This window comes from Acyrthosiphon pisum, chromosome A1, assembly GCF_005508785.2.
Source record: "Acyrthosiphon pisum isolate AL4f chromosome A1, pea_aphid_22Mar2018_4r6ur, whole genome shotgun sequence".
In the NCBI taxonomy this organism is placed as follows: Eukaryota; Metazoa; Arthropoda; class Insecta; order Hemiptera; family Aphididae; genus Acyrthosiphon; species Acyrthosiphon pisum.
The window spans coordinates 139,749,714-139,765,110 of NC_042494.1; the positions used below are offsets into that span (position 1 = coordinate 139,749,714).

General features: G+C 31.3%; 2 protein-coding genes across 3 annotated transcripts in view; one reads left to right on the top strand and one right to left on the bottom strand.

Annotated features, from left to right (window-relative positions):
- LOC100162404 (nuclear cap-binding protein subunit 1) overlaps positions 1 to 5,058 on the top strand; it is an 11,802-nt gene extending 6,744 nt beyond the window's left edge. The window contains exons 11-14 of the mRNA XM_001947422.5: positions 939 to 1,117; positions 2,351 to 2,666; positions 2,727 to 2,840; positions 4,451 to 5,058. Of these exons, the coding sequence (XP_001947457.2) occupies positions 939 to 1,117; positions 2,351 to 2,666; positions 2,727 to 2,840; positions 4,451 to 4,564 (723 nt within the window). The 3' untranslated portion in view covers positions 4,565 to 5,058. The remainder of the gene's footprint in view (positions 1 to 938; positions 1,118 to 2,350; positions 2,667 to 2,726; positions 2,841 to 4,450) is intronic.
- LOC100570401 (fructose-1,6-bisphosphatase 1) lies at positions 4,698 to 14,676 on the bottom strand. Of its 2 annotated transcripts, XM_016804541.2 has the most exons (9): positions 14,525 to 14,667; positions 8,305 to 8,407; positions 7,601 to 7,868; positions 7,094 to 7,238; positions 6,404 to 6,510; positions 5,494 to 5,647; positions 5,269 to 5,406; positions 5,085 to 5,201; positions 4,698 to 4,982 (listed from the first exon to the last, which is right to left on the bottom strand). In XM_016804541.2, the coding sequence occupies exons 2-9, from the start codon at positions 8,351 to 8,353 to the stop codon at positions 4,803 to 4,805; spliced, it is 1,158 nt and encodes a 385-aa protein (XP_016660030.1). In that variant the 5' UTR covers positions 8,354 to 8,407; positions 14,525 to 14,667; the 3' UTR covers positions 4,698 to 4,802. The 2 variants fall into 2 exon arrangements, with proteins under 2 accessions (XP_016660030.1, XP_003244698.1); XM_003244650.4 differs by lacking the exon at positions 8,305 to 8,407 and having other exon boundaries at positions 14,525 to 14,676.
- Between the last annotated feature and the right edge of the window lie 721 nt (positions 14,677 to 15,397).

Consider the following 15,397-nt stretch of genomic DNA (forward strand, 5'->3'; position numbering starts at 1 on the left):
CATTATTGTCTGTGTTTTTACAAACTTGAAAAACTTTTTCATATAAATGATATCCAAAAAATAAAAACAACGTTGCACAGCCAAAGCTCTCCTTTTTATGAGGTGAAAATCTCGTTTCTTAGTTATGACTGTAGCCTTCTCGGTTTTTCCCGCGCAAAACAGTTTTTTGCCATGTTGTACATTTGTAAGACGGAGATATTGCATGCGGGTACCGAGCGTTACCAAAGTTTAAACTATAATTGTAAAACAGGCCCTAAGTGTTAATAGTGTTTAGGTATATTTTATAGAAACTAATTGTTAATAGAAATATATAAAATATAATAACAACAGCCCACGCTAGATATTCATAGGAAATGTTCTGTGTACCTATTGTCATATTTAGAAAATCGAATTAAATAATAAATTGAATTAACTTAACTTGTAATTTATAGTGCAAGTAGATATGTCAAAATCATTGAAAAGTGAATTGTAGCGAGTTAAAATTTAATATTTATATTATATTATATTGGTTTAACTTAATACCGGCATTAGAAATATTTAAGACACATTTTATATACTCAGTTCAAAATAAGATCATTACCCGACGGCCGAGTTATGCGCATGAGCATGGCTTTGTTTCATGGCACACATCTTTAGGGACGGTGACTGAACGTTGCGGAATGAAAACTGGTCGCAGCCAGATAAAGATCTTATTTTGAACAGAGTATAGTATTATAATTGTTTTTCAATTCACAATAGGTTCTAAACACAACAAAACTGTAACAGGTTATACTATTATATTTTCGTTACTTGGAAATAATTCTAATGAAACTACATAACACGTTACTTTCGTTACGTTACTATCCAACACTGTTAATTAACATTCTTCTGTGCAGATTTGGTTTATGTATTCAAAAAATTAACAACTTTTTTACCCTAATACATAATTCAAATTTTAGGCCTTAGGAGAAACTGATGATGGCCAATTGCAAATATTAAGAAGCACTTTTGATTTATGGAGCGCAGATCAGCAAATGTTAACTGTACTCATAGACAAAATGTTGAAAACGCAGATTATTGAATGCTCATCAGTGGCAAATTGGATATTCTCAAAAGACATGATTCCAGAATTTACCAAGTAATTTATTTATTGACAGATTTTTGAATAATGATCACTAGTAACGTGATTCCCGCATGTGTTGTCTCCGTCTTACAAGTGCGTAATATAGCAAATTGTACACTCAGCAGAACACATGTAGCTCCTTTTATTAAAACATTAGAGAGAATTGACCTCTTATACAAGTTGGAGGTAAGACAATTATCTAGGCAATATCATGTTTTTTATTATATTTTAATTTCAAAGCGAGTTATGAGTATTTTAAAATTGTGAATTGTTTGTACATCTTAAAATACTCATGACTCGCTTTAAAATTAAAATAAAATAAAAAAACATGATATTGCCTAGAAAATAATCTTACCTATACATTTTATAAGAAGTCAAATCATTTGAAATTTTTAACTAACGGAGCTACACATGTTCTGCTGAGCGTAAAAGCTGCTGTGTCACGCACTTGTAAGACAGAGACAACACATGCGGGTATTATGTCCTCTTAATAGAATGCTACACACCAATTTGTAGTCTTTGTCTTATAAGTGCGTAATATAGCAAATTTACACTCAGGAAAACGTATTTAGTTCCGTTAGCTTAAAAATTAGAGTGAATCGACCTATTATGAAACTTGATGGTATATACATTATCTGTGTTTATATGTAGGTTTTTTACGATTGTTAAATTTTTTAGTAAGTTATGCGTGTATAATATAATAATTAAAAATGCTCATAATTCACTTAAAATCTGAACTATTATAAAAAAAACCCACATACAAACACAGATAATGTTCTTACCATCAAGTTACTTAATAGATCGATTCACTCTAGTTTTTAAACTAACTGAGTTAAACGTGATCTGCTGAGTGTAAATTTGCTATGTTATGCACTTGTAAAAACAGAGACAACAAATATCCGTGTAACGTCCTCTTAATGGGTGGATTCTAAACATTGTTGGTTCCAGGGATTTTCTGTATTGTACCATTTATTCTAACCTAATGTGAGAATATACATAATAAATATATAAATAATTTAAAATGTCTTTACAACAATTATTTTGGACAGATAATACAATGAATAATTTTATTTTTCACCTAGACAAAATAATAATAAAAATTTTAAAAAGTGTGCAATTTTGTTTTGGTAATTAGTAATTACTATTGAAAGCATTGATTAGCGTCTAGCGATCACTTCTCATGAGCCTCTAACATTTTTCTTCAGTTACTTTTAATTGATACATTTTTAACATTTATCAATCTTTTAGGCTGTATATTTGGGAGATATTGTCATTGACCATCAATAAGATGTCCAGACATGTAGATCGGTTGACCAGAGAGTTGAATGAAGCTAGAGAAAAGTTGCGTACAACAGCAGCGATATCAAATAGTTCAGACGACAGTGATACAGAAACAGAAAAGGCTGAGGCAAAACCTCGACAATCGACAACTACAACATTTGGTGGTCAAGGTGTTCCAATGGACGTAGATGACAATGTTACCGAAGAGATGGTTGAACGTATGGAGGAGAAATTAGAAATGGCACAAGCTGATCAGAAAAATTTGTTTTTGATTGTTTTTCAAGTATGCGTATAACAAAATGAAAATTATATGATATTAATGGAATTAATTTTGTTATTTCAGAGATTCATAATGATATTATCTGAACATTTAGTAAAATGTGATACAGATGATAGACCATTTGACACATACTGGTACAAATACACTGTTGGACGACTGCAACAGGTGTTTTTAGCTGTGAGTATAACAATTCACTTTTCATATATTTTCCCGGGTTCATATAATAAATTAAATGCTGTTACATCCTTAATAAGATTTTAAAACCAGATTTATATTCTCTAAAAAACCTTAAAATATTCTCAATATACAGTGGATTCTACATGTATACATGTGGGCGACGATTAATATGGTCAAAATGATCTGGTCCCAATTCTAATATATACTTACCAACTAATTTCGATTATATGGCCAACCGCTTAATGTGGGCTAATGAATTTGGTCCCAATGTGTCTACATTAAGCGGAATCCAGACAGAAAAATGTCTTAGAAATTAAAAATAAATGCAAAGATATACAATGAACATTGAACATCAATAATAATATATGATTTAGGGGGACGGAGTGGTCGAGAGGACTAAGGCGTCGGTCGCGACGCGCACCGTCACTGGTTCGAAACTTGGCCACGGACGGCACTTCTCTTCAGGCCATCACGGTGTCTGGAGAGAGAGGCCGTCATCCCCCACCCGGACATGGCAGATACCTGCGGGTGCCAAACTAACAAACACACGTGTTTAAACCTACAGTACCTTCCCACACAGTAAAAACCATCCAATGGCCTAAGTTGTCCCTAAAAAAAAAAATATAGTTATAGTATGCAATTTTAGATTCTGACCGGAACGAAAGAATGTATTGGTTTTACAATGATGTGTTTTTTTTTCTGTCTTTCAGCAACATTTTGACTAGTAAGCATGCTTTGATTTTTGAGATCAGCATCTTTTCTAAAAGTATAGTGAACCTAGTTAGTACTTTTGGGAGGTCAAAATTTGAAAATCTAAGTAGTTTTAGAAAGTGTCGAGAAAACCATCAACAAATTACGAAAAACTGATAGAAATGGGATTTTAATTTCTAATGCTTTGTGTATCACCATATTAAACGAATAAAAAGTAAGGACTACACTACCCTAACCCTTAGAATCGTTTTTCGTATACAATGGTTTATCATTGTATTCAAATATAACACATCCATTACAACTACTGTACAGCAGAGCGGTACCCACTTATCCACCTTTTTTTTTTTTATACAATAACCCTGTAACTGATTAGTAAGATATATAAACTCGTGTTTTTAAAATTAAATAGTTTTTTATTTTGTACATTTTAAAAATCACCCTATTGCTATTAAATACCAAATTGCAAAAATCCTAAACAACTAACAAAATATTTGGACATTTGAATGTTTGATGAATAATAAACATATTTTATGTTGATCTTATCAGTAGGTATGCAATCAGGTGCCATCAATTAAAAAATGGCTAGTCTTAAATTTTAAACATGACATCTAAAAGTATATTTAACATTTGTCAAATCAGATGACTAGTATTTGAAATAAAATTCTGTTCTAAATATTTGTTTGCTTAATATAAACCTGAACCCTTAATAACCATAACCTACTTTAATTTTCTTCCTTCAGTCCTCTAATTGTTATACATTTTTGATTGTTATTATTACAATATTAGTATTCCACAAATTGTTTTCATGATTTTGATACTGTATATACTAATTTTGATAAATGAAACATACAAATGTTTTTATTCATTTCGATTAAATTCCTCTTTTATTTTGTTTTCAGCATCACGAACAAGTGCAGAAATACAGCAGTACGCTAGAAGGATTACTTTTCACTCAAGATCTTGACATTCATATCCTTGAAGTGTTCCATCAGTTTTTAGCTCTTCGTTCTTAAGTATTTGTGTTCTTATCTTATCTTAAAACATAACATTGTGTTTTAGGTTACCCAAATATTATGTATTCATTTAATTACTTGATAATCAACATTAGTGTTGAATATTTTTATATAGTATGATAATTTACAATAGTTAGGAAACGAAAATAAAATTTTTTATTACTTTATAAAATTTACAACATTACACTGTGTAATCATTTTTGTATAATAAATTTCTTACAAAAAATGTAAGTAATCTTTATGATTGATATATTTCTAACAATTCGTTGACATCTTCTTTGGAGCCTAAAAATATTGGGCTTCTCTGATGCAAGGCTGTGGGTTGTATGTCCAATATTGGTATCTTACCATTGCTCGCTATTCCACCTGCCTCTTCAATTATGTAAGCCATTGGGTTTCCTTCGTATAATAGACGTAACTAGTGTAATATAAAATTGATTTTTGTGTTGATTAAAATTCACAATGCAATGTAAAATATAGTATTTTTGGTAATAGTTTTTATTTTTTTATAAATTTATACCTTGCCGTTTGGTGATAGTTTTGTAGCCGGGTACATGAATATACCTCCATACTTCAATGTACGGTGTACATCTGCAACCATCGAGCCAACATACCTGGCACCATACGGTTTACCACACTGAAAGAACAATATTTAATTTAATTTATAGTTTACAATGCATAACAATAAGAAGACACAAAATTACCTCTGGGTCTTTTTTCCTCCTCACATACTCTGTCACGGATTTGTCCCACAAATGTGAGTACCCTTCGTTGATACTGTAAATGTTTCCCTTGCTGGGTATTTTAATGTTACTCTCAGTCAACAAAAATTCACCAATCGACTGTTATAATGATATTCATGTTTAAATAGAAACACACCAATGATATAAAAATGTATTATACTATGTAGTGTTATTGTAACAACTTACCGGATCCAACATAAACCCATTAACTCCGCTCCCTTTGCCTAACGATAACACCATCATTGTTGCGCTGCCATAAAGCGCATAACCTGCAGCCACCATGTTCCTGCCTGGTTGAAATGCATTGTTCACGTTTGTCTCATTGCTCTCATCGGTTTTTCTGCAAATTAGATGTATTGTTTTAATTAATTGTTTATATAATGTTAATTTCAATAACAATTTTTCTCTCTACACGTTATCCCATTAGTGGGTTAGGTTAGAGACAGGTGTGGATACAAGGGTGGGGGGCTATGAAGCTCTTTTTTTGTTTCTAGATTTGCACTTGGTTAGGGGAACTTGATTGAACTAATCTAAAGTTGTCAATTGTTAATTGGTTGTTTACTATTTAGGAGACCTAATTATTAACGTAAGATAATCACAATAATTTATTACCATCAAGGATCAGCATTATACATTAATTGTTTTAACGATTATGAATATAACACTAACAAGGTCCAATTGTTTGGACTAGGATTATTTTCTGAAATATTGTTTTTTAAGCCTTTATAATCACCAAATCCTAGGTAAACCCCTTCCCCCCTCACCATCAATGAAAAAAAACATGTTAAGTTAAGTATGACTTATGAATATTATATTTGTACCAGCATAGATTTGAGTATTTTATTTTATAATACCCATGTATAAAATAGTTTTTTTTTTATACTAAGTAGTATGGAGGGCCTAGATCTAAGCCAAATACTTGTACAACCTCCTGTAAGAAGGACAAATTTACTTTTGTTTTTTTTCTCTAATGAATCAAAAATTTGATGGTACGAAAGAGGGATTAATGATGCTATTTGGACAAGGAGTACCTATATGTTATTTTCCTAGTATAGTATTTAATTGTAAAACAGTGTATTATTCCATAAGTAGGTACTTGAATATTCCAAATATTGAACCAATGGACACGAGACAATCAATGTTGGACGACCCGTCCAGAGGGTCAAAACACACAACGTATTTACCACGTTTTTCAGTCTCAATCTAAAAAAAATTTTAAATAATAAATACATTTTAATATATTATGATCATCGGATTATTACTGCGTTGAGTAGTAAAATGTTTCGTAGCTACCAGAATATTTCACCGGTTACTTACGGTACCTATTTACTATTAATTACTCTTATATAATTCTTATTTCTTGTGTTAGAAAGTTTTCTGAAATTATTAAGCCATTTTAAATTGGCCATTAGTTTTATAACCTGAGTTCAATCTCTGATGATTTAAGATAGGTACTGCAAGGTTCAATACAGTGTAATAATAATGAAAAAAAAATACCATATTTTAACATCATCTCTACCTACTACATCCAACAGCAGTAATTATTAATTAAAAACTAACAACGAGTTGTAAATTGTTGAAAAAACAGGCCAAACTTTGCAACGAAATTACTCCAAGATTCACGAGGTCTTGAGTATTTCCTGGTCAAATCGAGTAAATATGCCGAAGATAGGACCTACGGCCTGGCATACCATAAACCCACAGAATAGATAAATTTAATCTATTCTGTGACAATACTAAAAAATGGTAATAATATTTATAAAAGCAATAACGTGATAAGACGTACCTCTATGACAGTCTCGTTTTCTTCGCTGACCAGCATGTGGACCGTATAAGACGACGCCAACATGTTGATGAACAATTCGTTGCTGAGCACGTCCAACTTCTTGACGTCTTCGCCTTGCACGTTCGTAGACCCATCCATGCCATACCTATATATACAGGACATGATTGCAGCGTTATATATATATATATTATATATAAGTATCCATGTTCAATACACTATATTTTTATCGGTGAGGCACGTTGATGCAAATTTGGGAAAATTTTGGTTCAGAAAATTGACTCAAATCAGTAATTGGTATTATACTTTTATGAATTATAATAATATAATATTAATATGTTGAGTCGACGTAAATTCAAAACGTCGCGGTCGCAGGGTTAAAAAGTTTTTTTTTTTTTTAATTAACTTTTCGAAAATAGGTTCCTACCTATAATAACACCCATCTATCTATTTGAGTTAACTGGGCATTGGGCGAGTCGAAAAAAAATGTACTGGTCAAATATTGCTTACAGGTGCGTGAGTCCGGCCCTGCGCACGGCCGAGCTGACCGCCTTGACGGCCGTCTGAATGCTGGTCAACAGTTGGGACAGATCTCCGGTGGCCGACGGAACTTTTTTCTGTTCGGCCAACACGTACCGCGTGAGCGTCATGCAGTTCGAGTCGAACGCCGGTGGCTCGTACTGCTGCTGTTGCGCCATCGGAACGTTGGTGTTCAAACGCGGTTGCGGTATAATTGGTACCGGGAGACTGTAGCACTGGACGCGGTCAGCTATTATATCTATAAGCACATTCGAAAGCACAATAATAACACAGAGTTCAACGATCTTATTATAGGTACATTAATATCCGGTCTATTATTATATTATAACATGACAACTGAGCAGAAAGGGGACGAGTCCATTTATATAAATTTTCATTTTATCGTGACTGAGCACTTGTCGCACGCACGTAAATTCATCGTTTACTGCAGAAAAGAGACGAATCCGACTGGGCCCGAACATTTAAAAAAAAGCTCTCAGATATAACTTTTTACAATAAAACTCCAATATATTAGTCCACTATACATAACACGTTTTTTGTACCTCCTATAAACTATATAAAGTGGACTTATCCCATTTCTGCAGTCAACGATTCAATTGTATATCATTAATTGATAATTATTATTGTTGTAACAGATTTATTAATTAGTCTATATTATAATAATATTATATTACCGCAAAACGTGAAAAACCTGCACCGTCGGGCCGCCGCCGATCGCAACATTTACGGTTTTTAATTTTTTTTTTTTTATGCGACTGATAGTATGTTTTTTGTCACCTATACAATTATTATAATATATTTACACGGGTTATATAATGGATACCTATATAAATATATAATATTTTAAAGGTGATGCTGCAGTCAAGCACGTCATTAACGTTCAATTAGAACTCGCACGATAAAGCAAAGATTAAAGAAAAATAAACAGGCCGGTCATCTGCAAGAGTCGATTGTAAATTATTTGTTTTTAACAGTTCGGTTAATTATAAACCACATTGCAACAATGTTTTTGATGCAACTATCAATAGCTATTAATGATCATTATATAGGTATTAATCACTATCTAGTGAACCTAATATATTTATTTTAGATTTTAATTTTGAAGCAAGTTGTGAGTATTTTAAAATGCACAAACAATTTACAATTTTAAAATACTCATAACTTGCTATAAAATTACAATATAAAAAACATTATGAGGTTCAATAGATAATATTCTTAATTTTAAATTTTATAGAAGTCAATTCACTCTAATTTTGAAATCAACAGAGCTATGTGTGATCTGCTATAAGGGTACAATTTTCCATGTTATGCGTTTACTACGACAGAGAGAACGCATGTGGGTGTAACCCCCTCTTAAGGCGCCTGCTCGTGTGTTTTTAATGTTGGGCAATATTTAAGGAATATGCAATATCTTTACTGCCACCCATGGCATTTGAGTTAGTGATTATCATATTATAGTGACTAGTGTGAACGTATGGGCGCACATATCAAAGGGTGCAACGCCGACCAAAAATAAAAAGCATGACGTTTTGCTCAAAACAAGCTTCACAGGAAAAACTAGAGCTGTTCGATTAATTTTTTTACCACTCGATTACCTATTAATTTCACATTTTATCGATTATTTCGATTAATCGAAAATTAATAATCAAACCAAAATTCGATTTTATAACGACTAATAATTAATCGATCACCAATTTTTTCAATGACTGATTAACCGATTAATCGATTTTTTTTTTAATGAAGATTAGTGTGTTGGTGTAAAGTAAACACAGACCCACTCAAAATGGAATAGCTTACAAAATTCCCAAAGTGCTAAAAATAGAAGTTCATTCGAACCGTCAAAACAACGATTAATCATCTTTTTTATTCGAAAAATTCGATTAATTGATTAATCGGAAATTCGATTACCTGATTAATCGAATTTAGTTTATTTAGTTTATTATTTTAAACTGTAAAATAATCGAAAAAAAAAAATAATCGTCATAATAATCGATTAATCGAAATAATCGAACAGCCCTAGGAAAAACTCTCACGCATCGAAAAGTGGTCTAATATAGTAATATGATTTCGTTAGAAAGAGAATAATTATTTTCGATTTCATTGCGTAGAACAGACACAAAAATAATAAAAACTTGTGAGTAAAGGTCATATTAAAGAAAAATAATTTTAAAAATCCAAGTTCAATGCACTCTACAAGGACACCTCTTTCCAAAAACAAAATAATATCGAAATCGGATCAATATATAATAAATAAATAAAAATATAGGTATCTAGGGCACGTGTTAGATGATTTAGATGAGTAGTTAGTAAGAAGTGAGTCGGAGAGAAGAGTCGGGAGTGAGGAATGTCCAGAACCGTCGTGCGGTGTGCATGTATTATCCTGTTGCCGTCTGTATATAGAACTTGCATGTATATCCTATATATTATAACTTATAAGATACTATCTGGGTCGGAAAAACGTTTCGACGTTTACACTAGGTAGTTTATCACTTTTCAGTGCTCCGAAAGTTTGATAAGTGATAACTGCAGTGTATAGGCACAATACATTTAATATAATATATTTTGTTAAAATATGTTTAAACCTACGACGCGTACCCAGCTGCAAGGTTATTATACTATCGTAGAACATACGTCATGTTAGGCACTCTAACAGACAACAGTCTTCGAGCAATGCCTACCCCCAAAATCACGTGTGAATGTACATAATGTACACATTATTGCCTATATAATAATTTACAAATATAAGCTCCCGACCACCGGTCTATCAATTTCTGAATTTATTCGAATTTCGACCGTCATTCTTTTGGATCGTGTTTTGTACACAATATAATATTATATTCTTGCGTAGTTACAAAACTCCTCTACAGAATATTCACTGAAATAACTTTCCCATATTAAAAATATTTTTTTTTTTTATCTAATACAAGCCAAATTACAACAGTTTTAGGTACAGAGTATTACTGCATGCGGTAGTTACCAGTGACCATATCGTTTGATAAACTATCGATTCAATCGTGACGCTTATACGCGGAAGCAAGTTTATTTATTTTATATTTTACATTACCAAGTCCTAAGATTAAATTCTAAACATAATTTTTTTTGGTAAATATCTAATGTTAATTATTGTTTTCTATTCCAATGTACACATAAGTTCTTGAACACTACAACCGTACTATTTATGTACGTGGCTTATCGCATTGGAGTAATAACTAATAATATACATAAACTGTACACGTATATAATATAATCCACGATTTAACGACTTTGTGTCTATTATAATATATAATAATATAAAGATGTCAGTGCAGTGTGTTTGTAATAATAATTTAGTAGACGTTTTTGTTGATAACAATTTTGTAAACAACTATAGTCTATATCCACAATAACATATCACAGAATAAATTAATGATAATATGGTCCAAAATTCATAGTACAATATAACGCTGTAATTACTTGAGAGCAGTGGCGTCATTTCATTTTTTATTAGACTAGGGCAATTTTTCATTTAGATTCTCGTAGCATAGTGCCATAGAGGTTAACGGGGGGGGGGGGGTATTATATGTATGGTATTAAAATAATAATCCTGTACAATGAACACGTAGATTATACGCATTTTATATCATAAATTAGTGTGTACATCACTGCCACTATGTAGTACATACGAGCTCGATTTTCTGATAATAATTCTATCGGAATGTGTTTATTAAACTCTGATAGTTCGATTAGATTTTCATTTAAATCGGAATCGTTTAACTATATCATAAATATGTATTTATTATAATATATAGGTCATCAGTGGCATTTATCGAACGCCGCCCGCACAACAGTTTAATGAAACAATATAATTTCGTAATAATATATTATTATAAGAGTATTCATAAGCATTATTTAGTATGCATATAATAATATGTATAGATAATATTATTGATGCCCACTTTGGGCCGAAAAACATAAAAACACGAATAATCACAATTAGCCATTAGGTATAATATATAATCGTCTCAATTTAGTTTACATATACGTATAGTGCCTATATAGTATAATGTATTAATTTGTTACATCACCATTGTAGGCACGGCAACCTAGAGCAGAGTGCATAAACTTACAGCGCATACTCTTTTGAAATTTATAGAATTTAAAATTAGCTGGTTTACGAATTTTGAGTGTGACAGTGACTTGTAGATATTGTACCTAGTTAATTGTACGTTCCTATGGGTTTTAGATTTTTCGAGGTATAGATTATGACTTATATGCTGTAATGATATTATATTTTTATTTACATATTTTTCGTTTTTAGACAGTGAAAAAGCTCTTAAAATGGTTCATATAACGTTTAGATGGATCATTGAATACCTATCTCGTTTGGTACTTAATAAATAATTTTTCAGTTTAGTATGAAAAAAACATTACTCGTGTTTTATTGTTTTAAGCAGAAAAGTAGACTATGGTACTGTACAGTCTGTACTAGGTAGGTCGTAGGTATAAGGTGTATGGGGACAACTAAAGTTAATTTCCTACATATAAGTTCGTGGCAGTTTTCCAAATGTTTTTTATTTGTCCAAACTCATTATACACTAACTTAATGGTATATCGAACAATTTCAAAATATGAACTTCATTTTTCTAATATAGATACTCAAATTTGCATTTATATCCAGTAATAAGAAAAAACACTTTTAAATATAGCTTCATGGTATTAGGAAACATTGTTCTGCGACCTATCAATAAATATGTGTATGGTTATTACCTATTATAATATGATTGCAATTTATATGAATGTTGTGTGATATTGTCTGCTCAAACAATGAGTGCTACGTACTGTCCGTTTATTTCTTTCAATACAATGTGTGTTTATATTAATAATATGAAAATATCTACATTCAATTAAAAGTTTTTCTCAAACTTTTTTCTCTCACCACACATTTATAAAAATAAAAATTCACACCTCTCACACACACACAAAAAAAAGAATCAAACAAACAGTAAGTATACTGTATACATAAAGAAATACAGTAGGTAACGGTAATTAATTAATTAACTATTAACCTTTTAAATTAGTTTATAATATATTATATACCCAAGCGTTTATTTAACGTCGATATACGCACAAAAATAAAGTTGAAACAGTTTACAGTCTTTAATTATTCAATACTCGACCCCCTCCCCCTTACCATAAATTATATCTGGACAGTGTATAGCTACATTAGCTACATATAGCTATTAGGTACTACAAATCTTTGGATCTTCGTCTTCCTCGAGCCCCCCTGCATATGCGTGACATCGACACTGGATTAAACAATAATGGAGTATGATATTCGTGTATGATACCGTTGTTAATTAAAATCAGTTCAGTAGCATATTACAATAGCAATAATAAATCGATATTATACCTGTTTTGAATATTATATATTATTATGTTATTATTACCCAACGCCACTTGACTGTGATGAAGGTCACTGTGGCGCGGGAGTGCGTTCACGGCCAAAGCATTGGAATTTGTAGGTAATAGTTGATAAACTTAATAAATTATTTATTCGATGCAATAGTTGTAGGTAAATCGTGTATACTCGTCGTATATTTTATCATATTATATTTAATAACATTATATTATATTCAATATGGTATTATATTATATATAGGTTTCGTTAAATATTCTACTTCTACAACTTACAGTCTGTACAAGTTGTATACGCGGTATACTTGTAGTTAAATATTATTGTATTATAATATATTAATATAAACCTCATATATTAGGTTCTATGACTAGTATGGTTTTCCACTGTGAATATAGTGATTGCGGAAATTTGCAAATAGCTTATTATAATAATTATCATCCATAAAACGTTTAAACGTAAACATCGGAATAGATTATAATATTAAATCTATTTTATAGTAATATTCATTATTTTTTCTTATATAGTACAATTATAGTTGACAGTTGTACATAATATAATATTGAAATGAGTGTACATTAGTGGAAAAATTAAAAAAAAACCTCATCAGTTGTTGGCTTAAATTGTTCCCTAGCTCGTTTCTTCGTTATTGTGTTATAAAATTATAGGAATAAAATCAACTATAGGCATAGGCGCAAATAGCGTTTGGGATTTAGGGAGGGGGCTAAAGCCTTACTTTGATAATATTGAATAAGCTCGAGACAAAATGTAGGAAATGTTTGGGGGGCTATGGATATTTAGGGGGGATTAGCCCCTAAAGCTCCCAATATTTGCGCTTATGAGTATATAAGTGCATAAATATTATAATATTATGTTACCTATATATTATACACACGACACACTAGCTAATGTAGTATTGTGGTATCTGCAACTTGCATAAGCCGTGTGTTTTCTTTTGTTTATATTTTATTGTTTATATTCCAGTTTTGAGATTAAAAAAACGAAAACTCATAAATTTAAGAAACCATCGCGATCACGTAGAACTACACGTGCAATCAATAATCATTGTCGTTCGCTTTAAAACTATTGACAACGGTTGCACATTTGTTTTCCACTGCCTATATTATAATTTATTTTTATAGCTTTGCCAATCGATCGAACTGTTTTAGGCTTATTAATGTTACTTTGATTTATTTAGATCAAATTCATGAGATGTATAATATGCGACGGTATATTAGAGCTATACAGTGCAAAAGGCTCGTCCTGACTATGCGAAAACGAAAAAGGAAATCGTCAGCTCTCTACCCACGCATACTCCTCTCAATGCGCAGTGACCAGAATTTTTTATCTGATGAATTGCCCACATTCTTTTTTTCAACTCAACATGCACACCATCACCTGAGCCATTCCAGCGTCACGGCGTCACGCATAAGCGGTAAGTCGATGGTTTGATAAGAGGGGGAGGGAGGAAATAAACCGAAAAAAATCGCTCTTGTTTTTACCTTAGGATCGACGACGAAAACCGTATTGTTATTGCCGTTGAAATTTGTTGCAAAGAATCTGTTAACTGAACGGCGTGCCGGTTGACATTGAGCAAACGACTGATTAGTGAGGACTGTGTCAGTATGTATAGTGGACTGAGTGGAGACTATTTTTGTAGACGCTTAGAAGGTCATCGCTTCATACAAACACACACAAATGGGAATGCGTGCGCGCGCATGCACAAGTTGTTTACAAAGATTACCCACATAGTAGAATTAATTAATATTATTATTATTATTATTATTATTATTATTATTATTATTTATTATGTGCAGTGCAAGCGACTTCGTGTGTATAAACGGAAACGGATAATATCGAATATTGATCGTCAATAATAATATGATATAAATGTCTAATAATAATTTTATAATATTATTATTATTTTACAGTCCTGTAAAGAATACTTTTAAAAAGTACTTGAGTAAATACTCAAATACTTTAATTGTAAAGTATTTCAAATACTACTCAAATACTTTGAAAAAGTATTTGGAATACTTTTCAAATACTTTTGGTTTTTAACGTGGGTTTCTAATTATCATAATATAAACACATGGGTAGTAGGTAATCTAATAGTTATCTAATAGTTTTAAAGGGAATATTGTTATTAAATATTCAACAATTTTTTTTAGAAATCTGGTTTTCACAAAATGTTGGGCTTCGGCTAACACAGAAATACAGAATATTAAATAAAACTATTATTCTATTATTGTAGTTGACAATAATATTTTTCCAACCAATTATTTCGAATAAAAATAAAATGTTCGAAATAAAAACCAAAGTATTCTATACCAAAAAGTATTTAATACAAAAAAAAGTATTTAAAAAGTTATTCA